At 43.8% G+C, this 19,025-nt stretch overlaps 1 protein-coding gene across 17 annotated transcripts in view; it reads right to left on the reverse strand.

The window, feature by feature from the left end:
• LOC122552175 (adhesion G protein-coupled receptor L1-like) overlaps positions 1-19,025 on the reverse strand; it is a 588,240-nt gene that overhangs the window by 412,300 nt on the left and 156,915 nt on the right. For all 17 annotated transcript variants that reach the window (XM_043694724.1, XM_043694735.1, XM_043694723.1 and 14 more), the window contains one exon: positions 6,620-6,776. In XM_043694724.1, the coding sequence (XP_043550659.1) occupies positions 6,620-6,686 (67 nt within the window). In that variant the 5' untranslated portion in view covers positions 6,687-6,776. The remainder of the gene's footprint in view (positions 1-6,619; positions 6,777-19,025) is intronic.

Below are 19,025 nucleotides of genomic sequence, written 5' to 3' on the forward strand. Positions count from 1 at the left end.
TCTTCTGCATTATACACAGAAATATCTGCCATTGTTCCTCCACTATCATCCCTGCTAAGGTATTGCACCATTGAACTTTGGCCAGCTCCTCCCTCATAGCTCCATAGTTCCCTTTATTCAACAGAAATATTGTCACTTCCGATTGTACCCTCTCCCTCTCAAATTGCAGATTGAAGCTTATCACTGCCCAGGAATGGAGAAAATGCTCTCAAAAATGGTACCAATACTCATAAAGACACTGTCGTGAATTGGTGGTTTAAGGCTGGGTGGTTGGCAATGAGGGTTGAGAATGGAGTTGCTAACCCTCTTGTAGAAGTCCTCTGGAATTTCCAGGAATTGCAGATTAATTCCCTGAAGTTTGTCATGAGCACTCCAGAGGATAACAATCGTGGGTAACTTTAAAAAAATTCATTTTTACCATTTGCTTGGAAGACATCTTACATCTTTTTATTTACTTCTTAAAATTGATGTACGCGAAATAGGAATACCGGCAGAGAGGCAGGGATGAGGAAGTGGTACACTGAAAGAAAGAGATTTGCCCCACAATAATTAGTCAGGGTTCGCACTAATGTGTTAAAGACAATTAAATCAAAATTGAAGAAGACTCACACTGGACTTGAAACGTTAACTCTGTTTCTGTCTCCACACAGGCAGCCTGAGCTGCTGAGTTCCTTCAGTGTTTACGGTGTTTGCCTGCATTAGTTCAAAAGTAATGCCCTTTGTTGCTCCTGGAATGAAACTTTCCTGGTTTTGTCAGCAGGTCTGTGGTGGAGAGTCCCACAGCATTGTGCTGGCTTCGCATATTACCACCATGTTACTCTGCTGTGTCTTCAGTAGAGACTGGCATGCATTAGCCAAACTGCAATCGATCCAACCCGTTTTCCAATAGGCGAGTCAAGCTAGTTTCCCGATTGTGCTTGGCCACTACAGAACACCAGCAGGTAGGTAATTAGCCACATCCTTGGACAGCATCTCTCCATTACAGAGGGGCAATTATGTAGCTTGAGGGGTAACTCTCCTCAAAGAGGCAAGTACCAGTTGCCCTCGGTCAGGAATTAAACCCTCTCTCTTGGCAAACCAACCAAACCCCACTAGCAAGGCAATAACTAATGCTTTAATTCCTTCCAAAGTTGTCACAATAACTGTGCCTGCAGTCTTTATGGGCACTGGGAAGGTGCCAGACCAACAGAAGGCTGGGACACATTTAAAGAACCCAGGTCAGATTATTTATTTCCCTGCCTGGTAAGCTTGCCCAGTAATTTTCCTCAGCTCAATTAGATGCGGTTGGCAGCAGATGCTCGCTTCAAAGCCAACCACTTGGAACTGCTTCGCTGTAGGACAGAACATGAGGCCAAAGAGGTACTAACAGGTACAAGCAGCTCAATAAGGCTTCACAAGTATGGAGCCAATGGAAGATTCAACGCTCCCTGGTAATTTGTGGGTGGCACAGTGGTTAGCACTGCTGCCTCACAGCGCCAGAGACCCAGATTCAATTCCCGCCTCAGGCAACTGTCTGTGTGGAGTTTGCACATTCTCCCCATGTCTGCATGGGTTTCCTCCGGGTGCTCCAGTTTCCTCCCACAGTCCAAAAATGTGCAGGTTAGGTGAATTGGCCACGCTAAATTGCCCGTAGTGTTAGGTAAGGGGTAAATGTAGGGGAAGGGGTCTGGGTGGGTTGCTCTTTGGATGTCAGTGTGGACTTGTTGGGCCGAAGGGCCTGTTTCCACACTGTAAGTAATCTAATCCTCATCAAACCTCAAGAGGAAGGGGTCAGTCAGACCCAGAACAAAGAGCTGATCAGTTAGGGGCCATTACACTGGGATGGTGTCAACTGAATATGAGTGCCAGATGGGCAAGCCACTGTTCCCAACTGCATCCCCCTCTTCTGTGGATGTGTCTGGCTGTCATTGGACAGGGAGCACCTGGTATCCACCAAAACACTTGGGTATATGTTGTGGATCAGGCCAGACCCCCTCAAAACTTTCAAGAAAGTAGCCCAGACTCGAACTTTGCTAGTTGTTTTAAGCAGGTGTATAGCGGATATTCCAGGAGTGATATAGTTGGCTCAAACCACTTATCTTTAAATAAAACAGAATCTATTTACGTAATTATCAAATGAAACACAAACAAAAGAGAACAGCATATGGAATAACTTAACCTACCCGACAACCCAACAGATTATCCCAATTTAATGATGCTGTTCCAAATTCCTGCAACAATCCCCATAAACACCCCATGGAAAAAAAGTTAAAATCAAATACAGGTCGTACAGCAGAGAGAGAGAGGGGGAGAGAGAGAGAGAAAGAGAGAGAGAGACACCTTCTTCCACGTAGTTGTTTCTTGGACCAGCAGCCTCATGAACTGCCTGACTGCTTTCAGTGAACAGTCAGACTGCTGAAACCAAACCAAACCAAAGAAACGCTGAGCTAGATGAACTGTCCACTCCTCTTCCATGGTACATGTGTTTTTTTAAACCTGAAAGTCTTTTGCCTAAGATAGTATCTGTTAGCTATAATCAAATAGGCCCTAAAACTCTCCAAACCAAGACCTTTCGGAATCACTGCTTTTACAACCTCTGTGGAAAAACAACCCAAGGGCAGCATTACCTTGTTAAAGGAGCAGCATCGTCACAGGTGATTCAGAGCGAGAGGTGGCCGCCATAGGAGTCTGGAGGCTAGTCATAATACTTCACTTCCTGCCTCTCTCCCGCAGTTACATTTATGCCCAAGTGTCCCTGGGGAGGGAGCAAACGGCGTTCACCACTTGCCTCAAAGCCCTTTGGGATAGGTGGGCTGTTAAATTATGTGAGGTACTTCAAATCATGAAACCCAGGAAAACAAAACTGGAACTGAGACCAGGGCACATTCAAACATTATCAACGAGAGGCTATAATAAAGACAAAACCATGATTCTTTTCACTGGAAAGAGAAAAAAAAGGATGTGGATGGATGAAGGAAGGTCTTCAAATGATGAAAAGGATCATGGAAACACGTGCAGCCATTTAGCAACTTGAGCATCCTCCATCGATCAACACTTTAATTCTCTCCATAAAATTTCCATTTTCCCAGAGAACAGTGGAGGCTCAGTTCAGCACAGATTATCAATAGTTTTCTGTTACTCATGACAGCAATACAATGTTGTGGTGGATGATCAGCTGTGATCTTGGGCCAGTGATGCAGGCCAAAGGGCAGAATGGCTTACATTTGTTCCTATCAGGAGAAAGTGAGGACTGCAGATCCTGGAGATCAGAGTTGAAAATGTGTTGCTGGAAAAGCGCAGCAGGTCAGGCAGCATCCAAGGAGCAGGAGAATCGATGTTTCGGGCATGAGCCCTTCTTCCGGAGAAAGAGAGCTTCTTCAAGGAAGGCATCCTTGTAAGAGGATTCGCAGTAGGTTAAAATCTTCTAGGAGAAAGTGAGGACTGCAGATGCTGGAGATCAGAGCTGAAAATGTGTTGCTGGAAAAGCACAGCAGGTCAGGCAGCACCCAAGGAGCAGGAGAATCGACATTTCGGGCATGAGCCCTTCTTCCAGTAAGAAGGGCTCATGCCCGAAACGTCGATTCTCCTGCTCCTTGGATGCTGCCTGACCTGCTGTGCTTTTCCAGCAACACATTTTCAGATTTGTTCCTATTAGCCCCACATTGAGTTTGAAAGTCAGGAGGGTATTTAATTTTTCAGTACGGTTCTCACCACATTCCTGTCCCCACTACAATGAAGTTTGTGATGGGAATGCCCCAAGCACAGCCTATCTGTACCTTTTCCCAACTGAGCCCCCAGAAGGTCAAGTAATACTCATAGAGTCATAGAGATGTACAGCACGGAAACAGACCCTTTGGTCCAACACAACCATGCCAACCAGATATCCCAAGCCAATCTAGTCCCACTTGCCAGCACTCGGCTCATATACCTCCAAAGCCTTCCTATTCATATACCCATCCAGATGCCTTTTAAATGTTGCAATTGTACCAGCCTCCACCACTTCCTCTGGCAGCCCATTCCACACACGCACCACCCTCTGTGTGAAAACGTTGCCCCTTAGGTCTCTTTTATATCCCTCCCCTCTCAGCCTAAACCTATGCCCTTTAGTTCTGGATTTCTGCACCCAGGGAAAAGACCTTGTCTATTTATCCTGTCCATGCCTATCATGATTTTATAAACCTCTATAAGGTCAACCCTCAACCTCCGATGCTCCAGAGAAAACAGCCCCAGCCTGTTCAATCTCTCCCTATAGCTAAAATCCTCCAATCCTGGTGACATCCTTGTGAATCTTTTCTGAACCCTTTCAAGTTTCACAACATCTTTCCGATAGGAAGGAGACCAGAATTGCACGCAATATTCCAACAGTGGCCTAACCAACGTCCTGTACAGCCGCAACATGACCTCCCAACTCCTGTACTCAATACTCTGACCAATAAAGGAAAGCATACCAAACACCTTCTTCACTATCCTATCTACCTGTGACTCTACTTTCAAGGAGCTATGAACCTGTACTCCAAGGTCTCTTTGTTCAGCAACACTCCCTAGGACCTTACCATTAAGTATATAAGTCCTGCTAAGATTTGCTTTCCCAAAAATGCACACTCAATTGACGATTTTTAATTCATTAAGGCAGGCACCCAGTGGATGGGCTTGTTGTTAAGCAGGTTTGGTTATGGTTAATCCAATTACAAACTTGTTTTGGATGGTTTAAGCTTTCTGAGAGGGTGGAGTATGATGGTTAGCCCATTCAAAGGCTTTTGGTTCTGGCTGGGAGGCTAGGCATTGTTAAAGGGGCCCTGCTGTCAATACCCTCAATTGCACCCTCTCCCAGGACTCCCAGTGGCCCTCACTTGATTCAGACTTGGGTCAGTCCATGAACCTGATTCTTCTGGTGGGTGTCATTTCAGCAGCAGCCACTACCTCTCAGGTGGTGCTGCTGAGCAGAGCAGCTGTCACCCTCGAACTGGCTGACAATGACAACTCTGGCTGGTCTGGTGACCGCAGAACAGATTGGTGCCAGGTGGGCATTTCTGAAAGGGACTCATGGTTCACTCACCAATGAGTCAATGAAACCCCCATCACCTCCATAATCCTACAGTATAAGTCATCGTGGCCAATATATGTCCTAATTCGATATTCCCACGTTTGTCCTTTAACCCTGATATTAAAAAAAATCATTGGCTAACAGAAATCTCTCAAGCTCAGGTTTCAAATGAAAAATTGATCACTTCTCAATTGCCATTTGTGGGTAAACTCACACCAAGAGAATGTTTCTACTTGCGGGCAAGTCTGAAACTTGTCATTAATAAATCATAATTCAGGAAAAACATTTTTAATGAAAGATTGGTTACAAGCAACCACAAGGAGTAATTGAGGCAAATCACATAGAGGTATTTATTGTGAAGGATGGATATATAGAAAGGTGATGGGGTGTGAGAGAATGGAAAGACATGCTAATAGGCTGGGATTTGAGATGGGAGCATTGATCAATTGCTCCATTTTGGATTGAGTTGATATGTGCCTTATATTTCTCACAGTAATACAGAGATGCTTCTAAATTCATTGTATCTCCACTATATGGAGGGCACTATTACAATGGAATGTTTATTTACAGGACCTAAAACACCTTACAACTTGACATAATTTTCAATGTCCACACAGCCATAGCTGGGAGCAGCATCTCTGAACTCTTAAGCATTTTCTGTCTCAGATCCAGAATCAATTATTTTGTCCTTTTGCCCCACCCATAGCTTAAAGCAATCATGCACTGTACTAGGATCGGTGATTGGACAGGCTTAATCGAACACTACGAAAGGTGTGCTGTGCCTTTTATCTGCTCTATTTGGTATTAAAGGCAGAAAGCACACATTCCTGGACTCTCTCCTCTCGTGGTTTCTGTTATCTTTCTATCAATGATTTCTTGGATTTCTAATCATAATCTACATCAAAAGAAAATCAACGCATAAACCTGCTTTATTGTTCCAACCAGCCATAGTGTGCCCTGCATATTGGCTCCAGTCCATAAGCACATTTGCCAGGACTTGTAATTTACATTTGGATTACTGTTTCAAGAGCAAATGGGAAGAGGGTCCATGCCACGGAACTGAATATCCTTCACTTTAACTAGAGGACGCAGTGCAAAAACACTCTGATGACTGAGTCCAATTCATCAATTCTTCAGACCACCAGGAATCAGCTTGTTAAACTGTTCGCACAAGTTGTTCACAGTAAACGCTGCACCGGAGAGAAAGGGATCACTGTGTAAGTTGGCATTGAACCTGACAAGTGAGGTCACCTCTGTCCGACCTGCTGGCTTCAGTCATGTACCAGGCAGCAAAAACGTTAGCTATTCATCACTGAATCACGCCATCGTCCCAAACCAAACTCTCACCCCTATCTCCCACCTCCTTCACTCTCAAGTTCACCGTGGCTGCAGAATACCAAACCAATCATTACTCATGAAGCAAAGATGCTGCACCTGAACAGAACTGTCAATCCTGGCTATGTAACTTGCAGCTCTGCCATCTAACATCTCGCTCAGAGGCAACTGTCAGACCGGAAACATATTGCTCATTCCAAACCAGGAAATACAGCCTTCATTCCAAAGGCTGCTGATTGGCCCTCAGAACTGATGCCTTACCTTCTACAGGTCTTGGGCTGAAGAGTGTGATCCAGCAAACCCAGAGTGTCCACCAAAGGAAGCCCATTGTCTCTAGTGAGGTCCCTGTGCGTTGTCCAGTCCTCTGTTGAAGTCTAATGCTCTAAGGCTGTAGGGCTGGGACCAGTGATCCTCAGACCTGAATTGGAGACAAACATAGGAAAATGGATTAGACTTCCACCAAAGGTCAAACGTGTCATCCATGCTGATAGACTGGACCTAGCAAGAGAAGAGTTTAACATTGCAGTTTAACACCAATGCCTACCCTTACGTGAATTCATGTGAATTGTACACTGAAGGCTATTTTTGCAGAACCACAGGAGACAAGGCTGGTTCCATTGATTACAATCAAAGGGCATGTAAGGTTATGAAAGTTATTGCTTTATTAAGACTGCAAGACTAGAAGACAACTGGAGATGAGAAATGCTACTCAACAATCATAACTCACACACATGACAGCTAAAAATAACTTCCCTATTACCTCGACTGATGTTTATTGAGGCTGTAGTTTTTGTCCCTTTCTGTCTGCCTGAATATCAATCAGAGTGCTTCTCACGTCTTGTCTAGAGAAGGTCAAAGGTAGTCAGGGATGGGCGGGAAAGTGGAATTGAGGCCATAATCAGATCAACCAAGATCTTGTTGAATGGCAGAACAGGCCTGTGGGGCTGAATGGCCTAATCCTGTTCCTGATTTACTTGTTAAGGGTATCAGGCCTACATTGACTCATTGTTCACTGTTTTCAACCTAATACCTTTTGATCTCCAAATAGCAAACTACAACGTTTAAAAGGAAATAAGATCAGTTATTAATTATTGGAGATATCTCCATGAGTTGGCAGTGGTACATGTAACCGCTTTTCCCTGGGCCTTCATTTCTGACCGAGCCTGGATCTCAAGTCATGGAGTCATAGAGTCCTACAGCACACAGACAGGCCGTTTGGCCCAAACTGGTCCATGCCAACCAAAATGTCCATCAACAAGATTTACAAGAATCAGAAAAGATTTACAAGGATGTTGCCTGGGTTGGAGGATTTGAACTATAAGGAGAGGCTGAACAGGTTGGGGCTTATTTCCCTGGAACGTCGGAGGCTGAGGGGTGACCTTATAGAGGTTTACAAAATTATGAGGGGCATGGTAAATAGGGTAAATAGGCAAAATCTTTTTCCTGGGGTCGGGGAGCCCAGAACTAGAGGGCATAGGTTTAGGGTGAGAGGGGAAAGATATAAAAGAGACCTAAGGGACAATTTTTTCACACAGAGGGTGGTATGGGTATGGAATGAGCTGCTAGAGGAAGTGGTGGAGGCTGGTACAATTGCAAAATTTAAAAGGCATTTGGATGGATAAATGAATAGTACGGGTTTGGAGGATATGGGCCGGGTGCTGGCAGGTGGGACTAGATTGGGTTGGGATATCTGATCGGCATTGACGGGTTGGACCGAAGGGTCTGTTTCCATGCTGTACATCTCTACGACTCTATCAACGTTAACCCCATTTCCCTGCACTTGGCCCGCATCCTTCTAAACCTTTACTATCCATGTATTTGTCCAAATGTCTTTTAAATGTCATTAATGTACCTGCTTCAACCACTTCTGCTGGCAGCTCATTCCATGTGCATACCACCCTCTGTGTAAAAATGTTGTCTCTCAGGTTCTCATTTATTCATTCCCCTCTAACCTTAAACTGATGCAATGAAGTATGAACTCTTTTTTTCCATTTCCATTCTGGGGACTGCTTTGGATGAATTCTTTCCAATTTTGAGGCACAGTGATGCCTCATGGTAATTTTGGATATCTTCGCTATGGTGGAATTATAACACCCAGAGTGCTTCACTGCGAGCCCAGTCACAATACACCTCTTTTAGAATGGCATCCTCCATTTAAGGTTGCCTCACCTCATGGAAATTGAGGAGACTGGGCCTGGGCTCTCCAATGTTCAGGAGAATGAGAGGGGTCTTACTAAATGCTTAGGTTGGATTGTGTCGAGGCCAAGGGGATGTTGTCTGGGTGTGGTGGGGTCTGGAATAGGAGGCAGAGTCTTGGAATACGGGATAAGTTATTTAGCTTTGAGATGAGATGGGAGGACAGGGAAGGCTCAGACATTGAGTATGTTCAAGACAGAAATCAATGGATTCCCAGACACTAAAAAAAATGGAGTATTGCAGGGAAATTGGCATTAATATGGATGGTAAGCCATGAGCTAACAATGGTGAGCAGACTTAAGGGGTTGAATGGCTAACACCTGTTATTATGTTCTTCATACCAAAGCATATTATTTCAAAGATAAAGGGCCTGGCCATGCAAGAAGACACAATGCAAAGAAAAAATGCGCCTTGAATGACTAGGCAGGTGAATAGTGTTAGAAGTATCATAGTTGTGATCCTGTACCATTGTGTATGAGCAATAGATTTACTTTGAGGCAGCTGTATGAATCTCCAATGTCATATGTTGTACAATAGTGATGGGAAAACTGCTTATCGTGACATCAGTAGGATCACAGCAAAACTCTGAGCCTTGGAGCAGTGGCTCAGTGGGTTCTATTCCTATGAATAAGGCGGCGGTGGGTTCAGGTTCCACTCGAGACTTGAGCAGAAAACCTCGTCTGACACTCCAGTGCATTACTGAGGGGGTACCACATATTCTGGGGCAGTAAAATTTTAAACTGAGACTTCTATCTGCTTCCTGAGGTGGGGGGTCAGGGTGGAATGTCCCAGGGTGTTTTAATGAGTGGCAATCATTCAACCAATGTCACTCAATTCGTTTATCTGGTCAACATCACATTGTTGTTTCGTTGGAGCCTTCTGTGTACAAATTGGTTCCAACCAACCCCTTCGAAAGTGGTTAAGTTATTTTTTTTAGATTACATTACAGTGTGGAAACAGGCCCTTCGGCCCAACAAGTCCACACCGACCCGCCGAAGCGCAACCCACCTATACCCCTACATTTACCCCTTACCTAACACTACGGGCAATTTAGTATGGCCAATTCACCTGACCTGCACGTGTTTGGACTGTGGGAGGAAACCGGAGCACCCGGAGGAAACCCACGCAGACACGGGGAGAACGTGCAAACTCCACACAGTCAGTCGCCCATCTCCCAGAGTCAGGGATGGAGTATCTTATCTAAGGGAAGTCATACTGGCATTGGAGGCTGTTTAGAGAAGGTGAACTTGGCTAATCCCGGGCATGGAGGGATTGTCCATCATCAGGCAAGTTGCCCACCAGATTGAGAAAAACCAGAAAGCTGAGAGGACGTGTTAGTTATGGTTGTGGCCAAATTGGTAAACGCAGAAAGTGTCCTGGTGGTTCAGACAATGTCAGTGATATGCACTATCATAGAATCAAGTTTGATTCATACCATCCAGGTTACTTTGCAAACATTTGGACACTGCCACTTCAGAATGAAACAGTTACAAAAATAGAAATTGCTGGAAAAATTTAGCAGGTCTGGCACAACTGGTTCTGAAGAAGGATCATTGGATCCAACATATTAACTCTGCTTTCTTTCCACAGATGCTGCCAGACCTTACAGAGTTTTTCCAGAAAAGCTGCTTTTGTTTCTGAATCCCAGCGTCCACAGTTTTTTGGTGTTATTTTTGTCAGGATGAAACAGTTGTTCTAGATGACTATAAATCTGATTCAGCTGTGGATGATCAGTGAACAAAGATTAGATTTAGATTAGATTACTTACAGTGTGGAAACAGGCCCTTCGGCCCAACAAGTCCACACCACCCCGCCGAAGCGCAACCCACCCATACCCCTACGTTTACCCCTTACCTAACACTACGGGCAATTTAGCATGGCCAATTCACCTGACTTGCACATCTTTGGACTGTGGGAGGAAACCGGAGCACCCGGAGGAAACCTACGCAGACACGGGGAGAACGTGCAAACTCCACACAGTTAGTCGCCTGAGGCGGGAATTGAACCCGGGTCTCTGGCGCTGTGAGGCAGCAGTGCTAACCGCTGTGCCACCGTGCCGCCAAACGCGATTAACTATGCCAGGAAACCTGAAGGAACAGCACTTATATTGCTGCTGTACATAACAATTACTATAATGTTCTGGGCAAAGGAAGACTGCACAAGCATTGTCAAGGCAAACTTCTTTGGCCAGAAAGCTGAAGAGAAAATCAAGGAAGTTAGTGGAGCTGTGTATTGATGGCATATATTGTATAACTGGGTGGACTAAACAAAATACAGTCACTTTGAAAAATAAAATGGAAGGACTGTCTTATGTGGAGAAATTGAGTAGGTTGGGTATGTGCTAATTGGTGTTCAAAAAAATGAGAGACAACATTATTGAAACGTTATTGAGAGATTCTTAGGGGACTGGATTTTGGGGTGGCTCAGTGGTTAGCACTGCTACCTCACAGTACCAGGAACCTGGGATCGATTTCAGCATTGGGCAACTGTCAGTGTGGAGTTTGCACATTCTCCCCGTGTCTGCGTGGGTTTCCTCCGGGTGCTCCGGTTTCCTCCCACAATCCAAAGATGTGCAGGTTAGGTGAATTGGCCGTGCTAAATTGCCCAGAGTGTTAGGTGTATTTGTCAGAGGGAAATGGGTCTGGGTGGGTTATTCTTCGGAGGGTCGGTGTGGACTTTTTGGGCCTGTTTCCACACTGTAGGGAATCCAATCTAAGTGGTTAGCACTGCTGCCTCACAGCGCCAGGGATCTGAATTCAGTTCCACCCTTGGGAAACTGTCTGTGTGGCGTTTGCACATTCTCCTGTGTCTGCATGGGTTTCCTCCCACTGCCTAAAGATGTGTAGGTTAGATGGATTGTCCATGCTAAATTGCCAATGGTGTCCAGGGATATGTAGGCTAGGTGGGTTAGCTATGGGATATGCAGGGATAGGGTAGGTCTGGGACTGATGCTCTTCGGAAGGTTGGTGTTGACTCAATGTGCCAAATAGTCTGTTTTCACATGTTAGGGATTCTCTGATAGGGTAGATGAGGAGAGGATGTTTCCACTTATGGGACCGCCTATGACCAAAGGGCATCGCCCCAGAATACGAGGTTGCCCATTTAAGGCAGAGGGAAAATTTCTTCTCTCAGAGGGGAGTGAATCTGTGGAATTCTTTACCACAGCGGGCTGTCAAGGCTAGGTTATTCAGTATATTCAAGACTGAGGTGGACAGATTTTAACCAGGAAGGGAATTGAGGATTATTGGGAAAAGGGAGGAAAGTGGAGTTCAGGATGATCAGATCAGTAATGATCTCACTGAATAATGGACCCAATGAGCTGAATAGCCTATTTACGCTCCTATGATCTTAAGAGGAGCAATATAAAGTCTTTCCTCTTTGGTTTCCTGATGTATTGCAACTCTTGATCGATGGTACTGGAGCTCTCCTTGAACACTGCCCAATAAATCATGACAGAATAGGGCGCTGAAGTAAACACGTGCATTGGCAATATGACAGAAGCCACACGTAGGATGTCGAATCATTCTTCCCTTTAATAAAATTACTTGGTTTTAGATGTTGACACAGACAATCAGTCACTGCACCGGGGAGGCTAATTTCACAACTGTGGGCACATTGAAAACCTCTTGACTGATTAGGAGAGGGGAAAAGAGCATTGACGTACGAGGGAGGGAGTTATTGCTCAACTCGAAGTGGTAAAGAAAATTAACTTAGGGATTAATAAAGGAAGAATGGGAAGTTGGGGGAAATTGTAAAGAGCATCAGCACGGTCGAGAGATCCAGAGCTCAGAGATGAATTGGCAGCTGGGAATCTAATCCTGCCCACAAAGAAAGAAGCACGTCCCCTGTTCCAACTGGTCACCCCCTACACAAAAACTGATCTGTAAAATCTTCAGAGAAGCACAAACTACATGTGCTCGATAACTGCTCGCTCTATGATGGGGTCGGGGGTGGGGGGTGGAATCTCTACAGCTCATGTGTTCAAACGGCTGTTTTTTCAAAAGGAGGCAAATGTTTGCTCACTCGCAAAGAAATTACCTGAAACTTACAGCTCTGCGGTTGGTGAAGCTGGTTAAATACCTCGATAGATCAGGATTGTGTGTTTGGTTTCTGGTCTCTGATCAAGATGTGACTGTGTCCCCACATTATAAAGTGAATGATGCAGAATTATAGAGCGAATGTTGCAATATTACAAAGCTGATGGTGCGACAGTACACGATGAGCGACTGAGATCTAACTATACCAGATCAAATAATGCAGCATTACAGAGTCAATGGTGCTGTACGACAAACTGACAGGTACGACATTACAGGATGAGTTGTCTCATATAGCAGAGTGAATGGTGCAGTATTACACGGTGAATGGTGCAGTATTACAGGGTGAATGGTGCAGTATTACAGGGTGAATGGTGCAGTATTACAGGGTGAATTGTGCAGTATTACAGGGTTAATCGTGCAGTATTACAGGGTGAATTGTGCAGTATTACAGGGTGAATTGTGCAGTATTACATGGTGAATGGTGCAGTACTACACAGTGAATGGTGCAATATTACTGGGTGAATGGTGCAGTATTACAGTGTGAATGGTGCAGTATTACAGTGTAAATGGTGCAGTATGACAGGGTGAATGGTGCAGTATTACATGATAAATGGTGCAGTATTACAGGATGAATGGTGTAGTATTGCACAGTGAATTGTGTACTATTGCACAATAAATGGTAGAGCATTACACACTGAATGGTGCAGTATTACAGGGTGAATGGTGCAGTATTACAAAGTGAATAGTGTAGCATTACACGGTGAATGAGGCAGTATTACAGGGAGAATGGTACAGTATTACATGGTGAATGGTGCAGTATTACAGGGTGAACGGTGCAGTATTACAGGGTGAATGGTGTAGTATTACACAGTGAATGGTGCAGAATTACACAGTGAATGGTGCAGTATTACAGGATGAATGGTGTAGTATTGCACAGTGAATTGTGTACTATTGCACAGTGAATCGTAGAGCATTACACACTGAACGGTGCAGTATTCCAGAGTGAATGGTGCAGTATTATACGGTGAATGGTGCAGTATTACACAGTGAATAGTGTAGTATTGCACAGTGAATGGGGCAGTATTACAGGGTGAATGGTACAGTGTAACAGGGTGAATGGTATAGTATTACAGGGTGAATGGTGCAGTATTACAAGGTAAACAGTACAGTATTACACAGTGAATGGTGTAGTATCAGAAGGTAAATAGTGCAGTATTACAGGATGAATGGTGCAATATTAGACAGTGAATGGTGTAGTATTACACAGTGAATGGTGCAGTATCACAGGGTGAATGATGCAGTATCACAAGGTGATTGGTGCAGTAATACAGTGTGAATGGCGCAGTATTTCATGGTGAATGGTGCAGTATTACAGGGTGAATGGTGCAGTATTACACAGTGAATGGTGCAGCATTGATTTGGATGTGAGCATAAGAGGTATAATTATTAAGTTTGCAGATGACAGCAAAATTGGAGGTATAGTGGACAGTGAAGAAGGTTACCTCAGATTACAACAGGATCTTGGTCAGATGGGCAATGGGCTGAGAAGTGGCAGATGGAGTTTAATTCAGATAAATGCGAGGTGCTGCATTTTGGGAAAGCAAATCTTAGCAGGACTTATACACTTAATGGTAAGGTCTAGGGAGTGTTGCGGAACAAAGAGACCTTGGAGTGCAGGTTCATAGCTCCTTGAAAGTGAAGTCGCAGGTAGACAGGATAGTGAAGAAGGCATTTGTTATGCCTTCCTTTATTGGTCAGAGTATTGAGTATAGGAGTTAGGAGGTCATGTTGCAGGACATTGGTTAGACCACTGTTGGAATATTGCGTGCTATACTGGTCTCCTTCCTATTGGAAATATGTTGTGAAACTTGAAAGGATTCAGAAAAGATTTACAAGGATGTTGCCAGGGTTGGAGGATTTGAGCTATAGGGGGAGGCTGAACAGGCTGGAGCTGTTTTCCCTGGAGCATCAGAGGATGTGGGGTGACTTATAGAAATTTACAAAATTATGAGGGGCATGGATAGGATAAATAGACAAAGTCATTTCCCTGGGGTGGGGATATCCAGAACTAGAGGGCATAGGTTTAGGGTGAGAGGTGAAAGATATAAAAGTGACCTAAGGGGCAACTTTCTCACACAGAGGGTGGTGCGTGTATGGAATGAGCTGCCAGAGGAAGTGGTGGAGGCTGGTACAATTGCAACATTTAAAAGGCATTTGGGTGGAATAATGAATAGTAAGATTTTGGAGAGATATAGGCCGGGTGCTGACAGCTGGGACTAGATTGGGTTGGGATATCTGGTTAGCATGGGCAAGTTTGACCAATGGTTCTGTTTCCATGCTGTACATCTCCATGATTGTATGACTCTATTACACGGTGAATGGTGCAGTCGTACATAGTGAATGGTACAGTATTACAGGGTGAACGGTGCAGTATTACACACTGAATAGTGTAGTATTGCAGGGTGAATGGTGCAGTATTACACAATGAATGGTACAGTATTACACAGTGAATGGTGCAGTATTACAGTGTGAATGGTGCAATATTTCAGGGTGAATAGTGTAGTATTACACAGTGATTGGTGCAGTATCACACAGTGAATGGTGTAGTATTACAGGGTGAATGGTGCAGTATTACATGGTGAATGGCGTAGTATTACATAGTGAATGGTTCAGGATTACACACTGAATGCTGCAGTATTACAGGGTGATTGGTATAGCATTATTACAGGGTGAATGGTGCAGTATTACACAGTGAATGGTGTAGTATTACACAGTGAATGGTGCAGTATTACACAGTGAATGGTCCAGTATTACAGGGTGAATGGTACAGTATTACAGGGTGAATGGTACAGTATTACACAGTGAATGGTGCAGTATTACAGTGTGAATGGTACAGTATTACAGGGTGAATGGTGTAGTATTACATGGTGAATGGTGCAATATTACACGGTGAATGCTGTAGTATTACAGGGTGAATGGTGCAGTATTACAGTGTAAACAGTGCAGTATTACACAGTGAATGGTGCAGTATTTCATGGTGAATGGTGTAGTATTACACAGTGAATGGTGCAGTATTACACACTGAATGCTGCAGTATTACAGGGTGATTGGTACAGTATTACAGGGTAAATGGTACAATATTTCAGGGTGAATGGTGCAGTATTACAGTGTGAATGGTGCAGTATTACACAGTGAATGGTGCAGTATTTCATGATGAATGGTGTAGTATTACACAGTGATTGGTGCAGTATCACACAGTGAATGGTGCAGTATTACACAGTGAATGCTGCAGTATTACAGGGTAAATGGTGCAGTATTACACAATGAATGGTACAGTATTACACAGTGAATGGTGCAGTATTACAGTGTTAATGGTGCAGTATTTCAGGGTGAATGGTGCAGTATTACAGTGTGAATGGTGCAGTATTACAGGGTGAATGGTGCAGTATTACACAGTGAATGGTGTAGTCTTACAGGGTGAATGGTGCAGTATTTCATGGTGAATGGTACAGTATTACAGGGTGAATGGTGTAGTCTTACAGGGTAAATGGTGCAGTATTACATGGTGAATGGTGTAGTATTACACAGTGAATGGTGCAGTATTACACACTGACTGGTGTAGTTTTACAGGGTGAATGGTGCATTATTACACAATGAATGGTACAGCATTACACAGTGAATGGTGCAGTATTACAGTGTGAATGGTGCAGTATTTCAGGGTGAATGGTGCAGTATTACAGTGTGAATGGTGCAGTATTACACAGTGAATGGTGCAGTATTTCATAGTGAATGGTGTAGTATTACAGGGTGATTGGTGCAGTATCACACAGTGAATGGTGTAGTATTACAGGGTGAATGGTGCAGTATTACAGTGTGAATGGTGCAGTATTACACAATGAATGGTGCAGTATTACACAGTGAATGGTGCAGTATTTCATGGTGAATGGTGTAGTATTACACAGTGAATGGTGCAGTATTACAGTGTGAATGGTGCAGTATTTCAGGGTGAATGGTGCAGTATTACAGTGTGAATGGTGCAGTATTACACAATGAATGGTGCAGTATTTCATAGTGAATGGTGTAGTATTACAGGGTGATTGGTGCAGTATCACACAGTGAATGGTGTAGTATTACAGGGTGAATGGTGCAGTATTACACACTGAATGCTGCAGTATTACAGGGTGATTGGTACAGTATTACAGGGTGAATGGTACAGTATTACACAGTGAATGTGCAGTATTACAGTGTGAATGATACAGTATTACAGGGTAAATGGTGTAGTATTACATGGTGAATGGTGCAATATTACACGGGGAATGTTGTAGTATTACAGGGTGAATGGTGCAGTATTACAGTGTAAACGGTGCAGTATTACACAGTGAATGGTGCAGTATTTCATGGTGAATGGTGTAGTATTACACAGTGAATGGTGCAGTATTACACACTGAATGCTGCAGTATTACAGGGTGATTGGTACAGTATTACAGGGTGAATGGTACAGTATTACACAGTGAATGGTGCAGTATTACAGTGTGAATGATACAGTATTACAGGGTGAATGGTGTAGTATTACATGGTGAATGGCGCAATATTACACAGTGAATGTTGTATTATTACAGGGTGAATGGTGTAGTATTACACAGTGAATGGTGCAGTATTACAGGGTGATTGGTGCAGTATTACAGGGTGAATGGTACAATATTTCCGGGTGAATGGTGCAGTATTACAGTGTGAATGGTACAGTATTACATAGTGAATGATGCAGTATTTCATGGTGAATGGTGTAGTATTACACAGTGAATGGTGCAGTATTACACACTGAATGCTGCAGTATTACAGGGTGATTGGTACTGTATTACAGGGATGGTGGTACAGTATTACAGGGTGAATGGTACAGTATTACAGGGTGAATGGTGCATTATTACAGGGTGAATGGTGAAGTATTACACAGTGAATGCTGCAGTATTTCATGGTGAATGGTGTAGTATTACAGGGTGAATGGTGCAGTATTACATGGTGATTGGTACAGTATTACAGGGTACAGTATTACACAGTGAATGGTGCAGTAATACAGGGTGAATGGTGCAGTATTACACAGTGAATGGTGTAGTCTTACAGGGTGAATGGTGCAGTATTTCATGGTGAATGGTGCAGTATTACACAGTGAATGGTGTAGTCTTACAGGGTGAATGGTGCAGTATTACTTGGTGAATGGTGTAGTATTACACAGTGAATGGTGCAGTATTACACACTGAATGCTGCAGTATTACAGGGTGAATGGTGCAGTTGTACACAGTGAATGGTGCAGTATTACAGGATGAATGGCGTAGTATTGCACAGTGAATAGTGTACTATTACATGGTGAATGGTAGAGCATTACACACTGAATGGTGCAGTATTACAGGGTGAATGGTGCAGTATCATACGGTGAATGGTGCAGTATAGCACAGAGAATGGTGCAGTATTACACAGTGAATGGTGCAGTATTACACACTGACTGGTGCAGTATTACAGGGTGAATGGTGTAGTATTACACAGTGAATGGTGCAGTATTGCACAGAGAATGGTGCAGTATTACACAGTGAATGGTGCAGTATTGCAGGGTGAATGGTGCAGTATTACACAGTGAATGGTGCAGTCTTACAGGGTGAATGGTGCAGTATTACTTGGTGAATGGTGTAGTATTACACAGTGAATGCTGCAGTATTACACAGTGAATGGTGTAGTATTACAGGGTGAATGGTGCAGTATTACACAGTGAATGGTGCAGTATTACAGTGTGAATGGTACAGTATTACAGGGTGAATGGTACAGTATTACACAGTGAATGGTGCAGTATTACAGTGTGAATGGTACAGTATTACACAGTGAATGGTGCATTATAACAGGGTGACTGGTGCAGTATTACTTGGTGAATGGTGTAGTATTACACAGTGAATGGTGCAGTATTGCACAGAGAATGGTGCAGTATTACACAGTGAATGGTGCAGTATTGCACAGAGAATGGTGCAGTATTACACAGTGAATGGTGCAGTATTGCACAGAGAATGGTGCAGTATTACACAGTGAATGGTGCAGTATTGCACAGAGAATGGTGCAGTATTACACAGTGAATGGTGCAGTATTGCACAGAGAATGGTGCAGTATTACACAGTGAATGGTGCAGTATTGCACAGAGAATGGTGCAGTATTACACAGTGAATGGTGCAGTATTGCACAGAGAATGGTGCAGTATTACACAGTGAATGGTGCAGTATTGCACAGAGAATGGTGCAGTATTACACAGTGAATGGTGCAGTATTGCACAGAGAATGGTGCAGTATTACACAGTGAATGGTGCAGTATTGCACAGAGAATGGTGCAGTATTACACAGTGAATGGTGCAGTATTGCACAGAGAATGGTGCAGTATTACACAGTGAATGGTGCAGTATT

The sequence above is a fragment of the Chiloscyllium plagiosum genome, chromosome 8 (genome assembly GCF_004010195.1).
Source record: "Chiloscyllium plagiosum isolate BGI_BamShark_2017 chromosome 8, ASM401019v2, whole genome shotgun sequence".
Lineage (NCBI taxonomy): Eukaryota > Metazoa > Chordata > Chondrichthyes > Orectolobiformes > Hemiscylliidae > Chiloscyllium > Chiloscyllium plagiosum.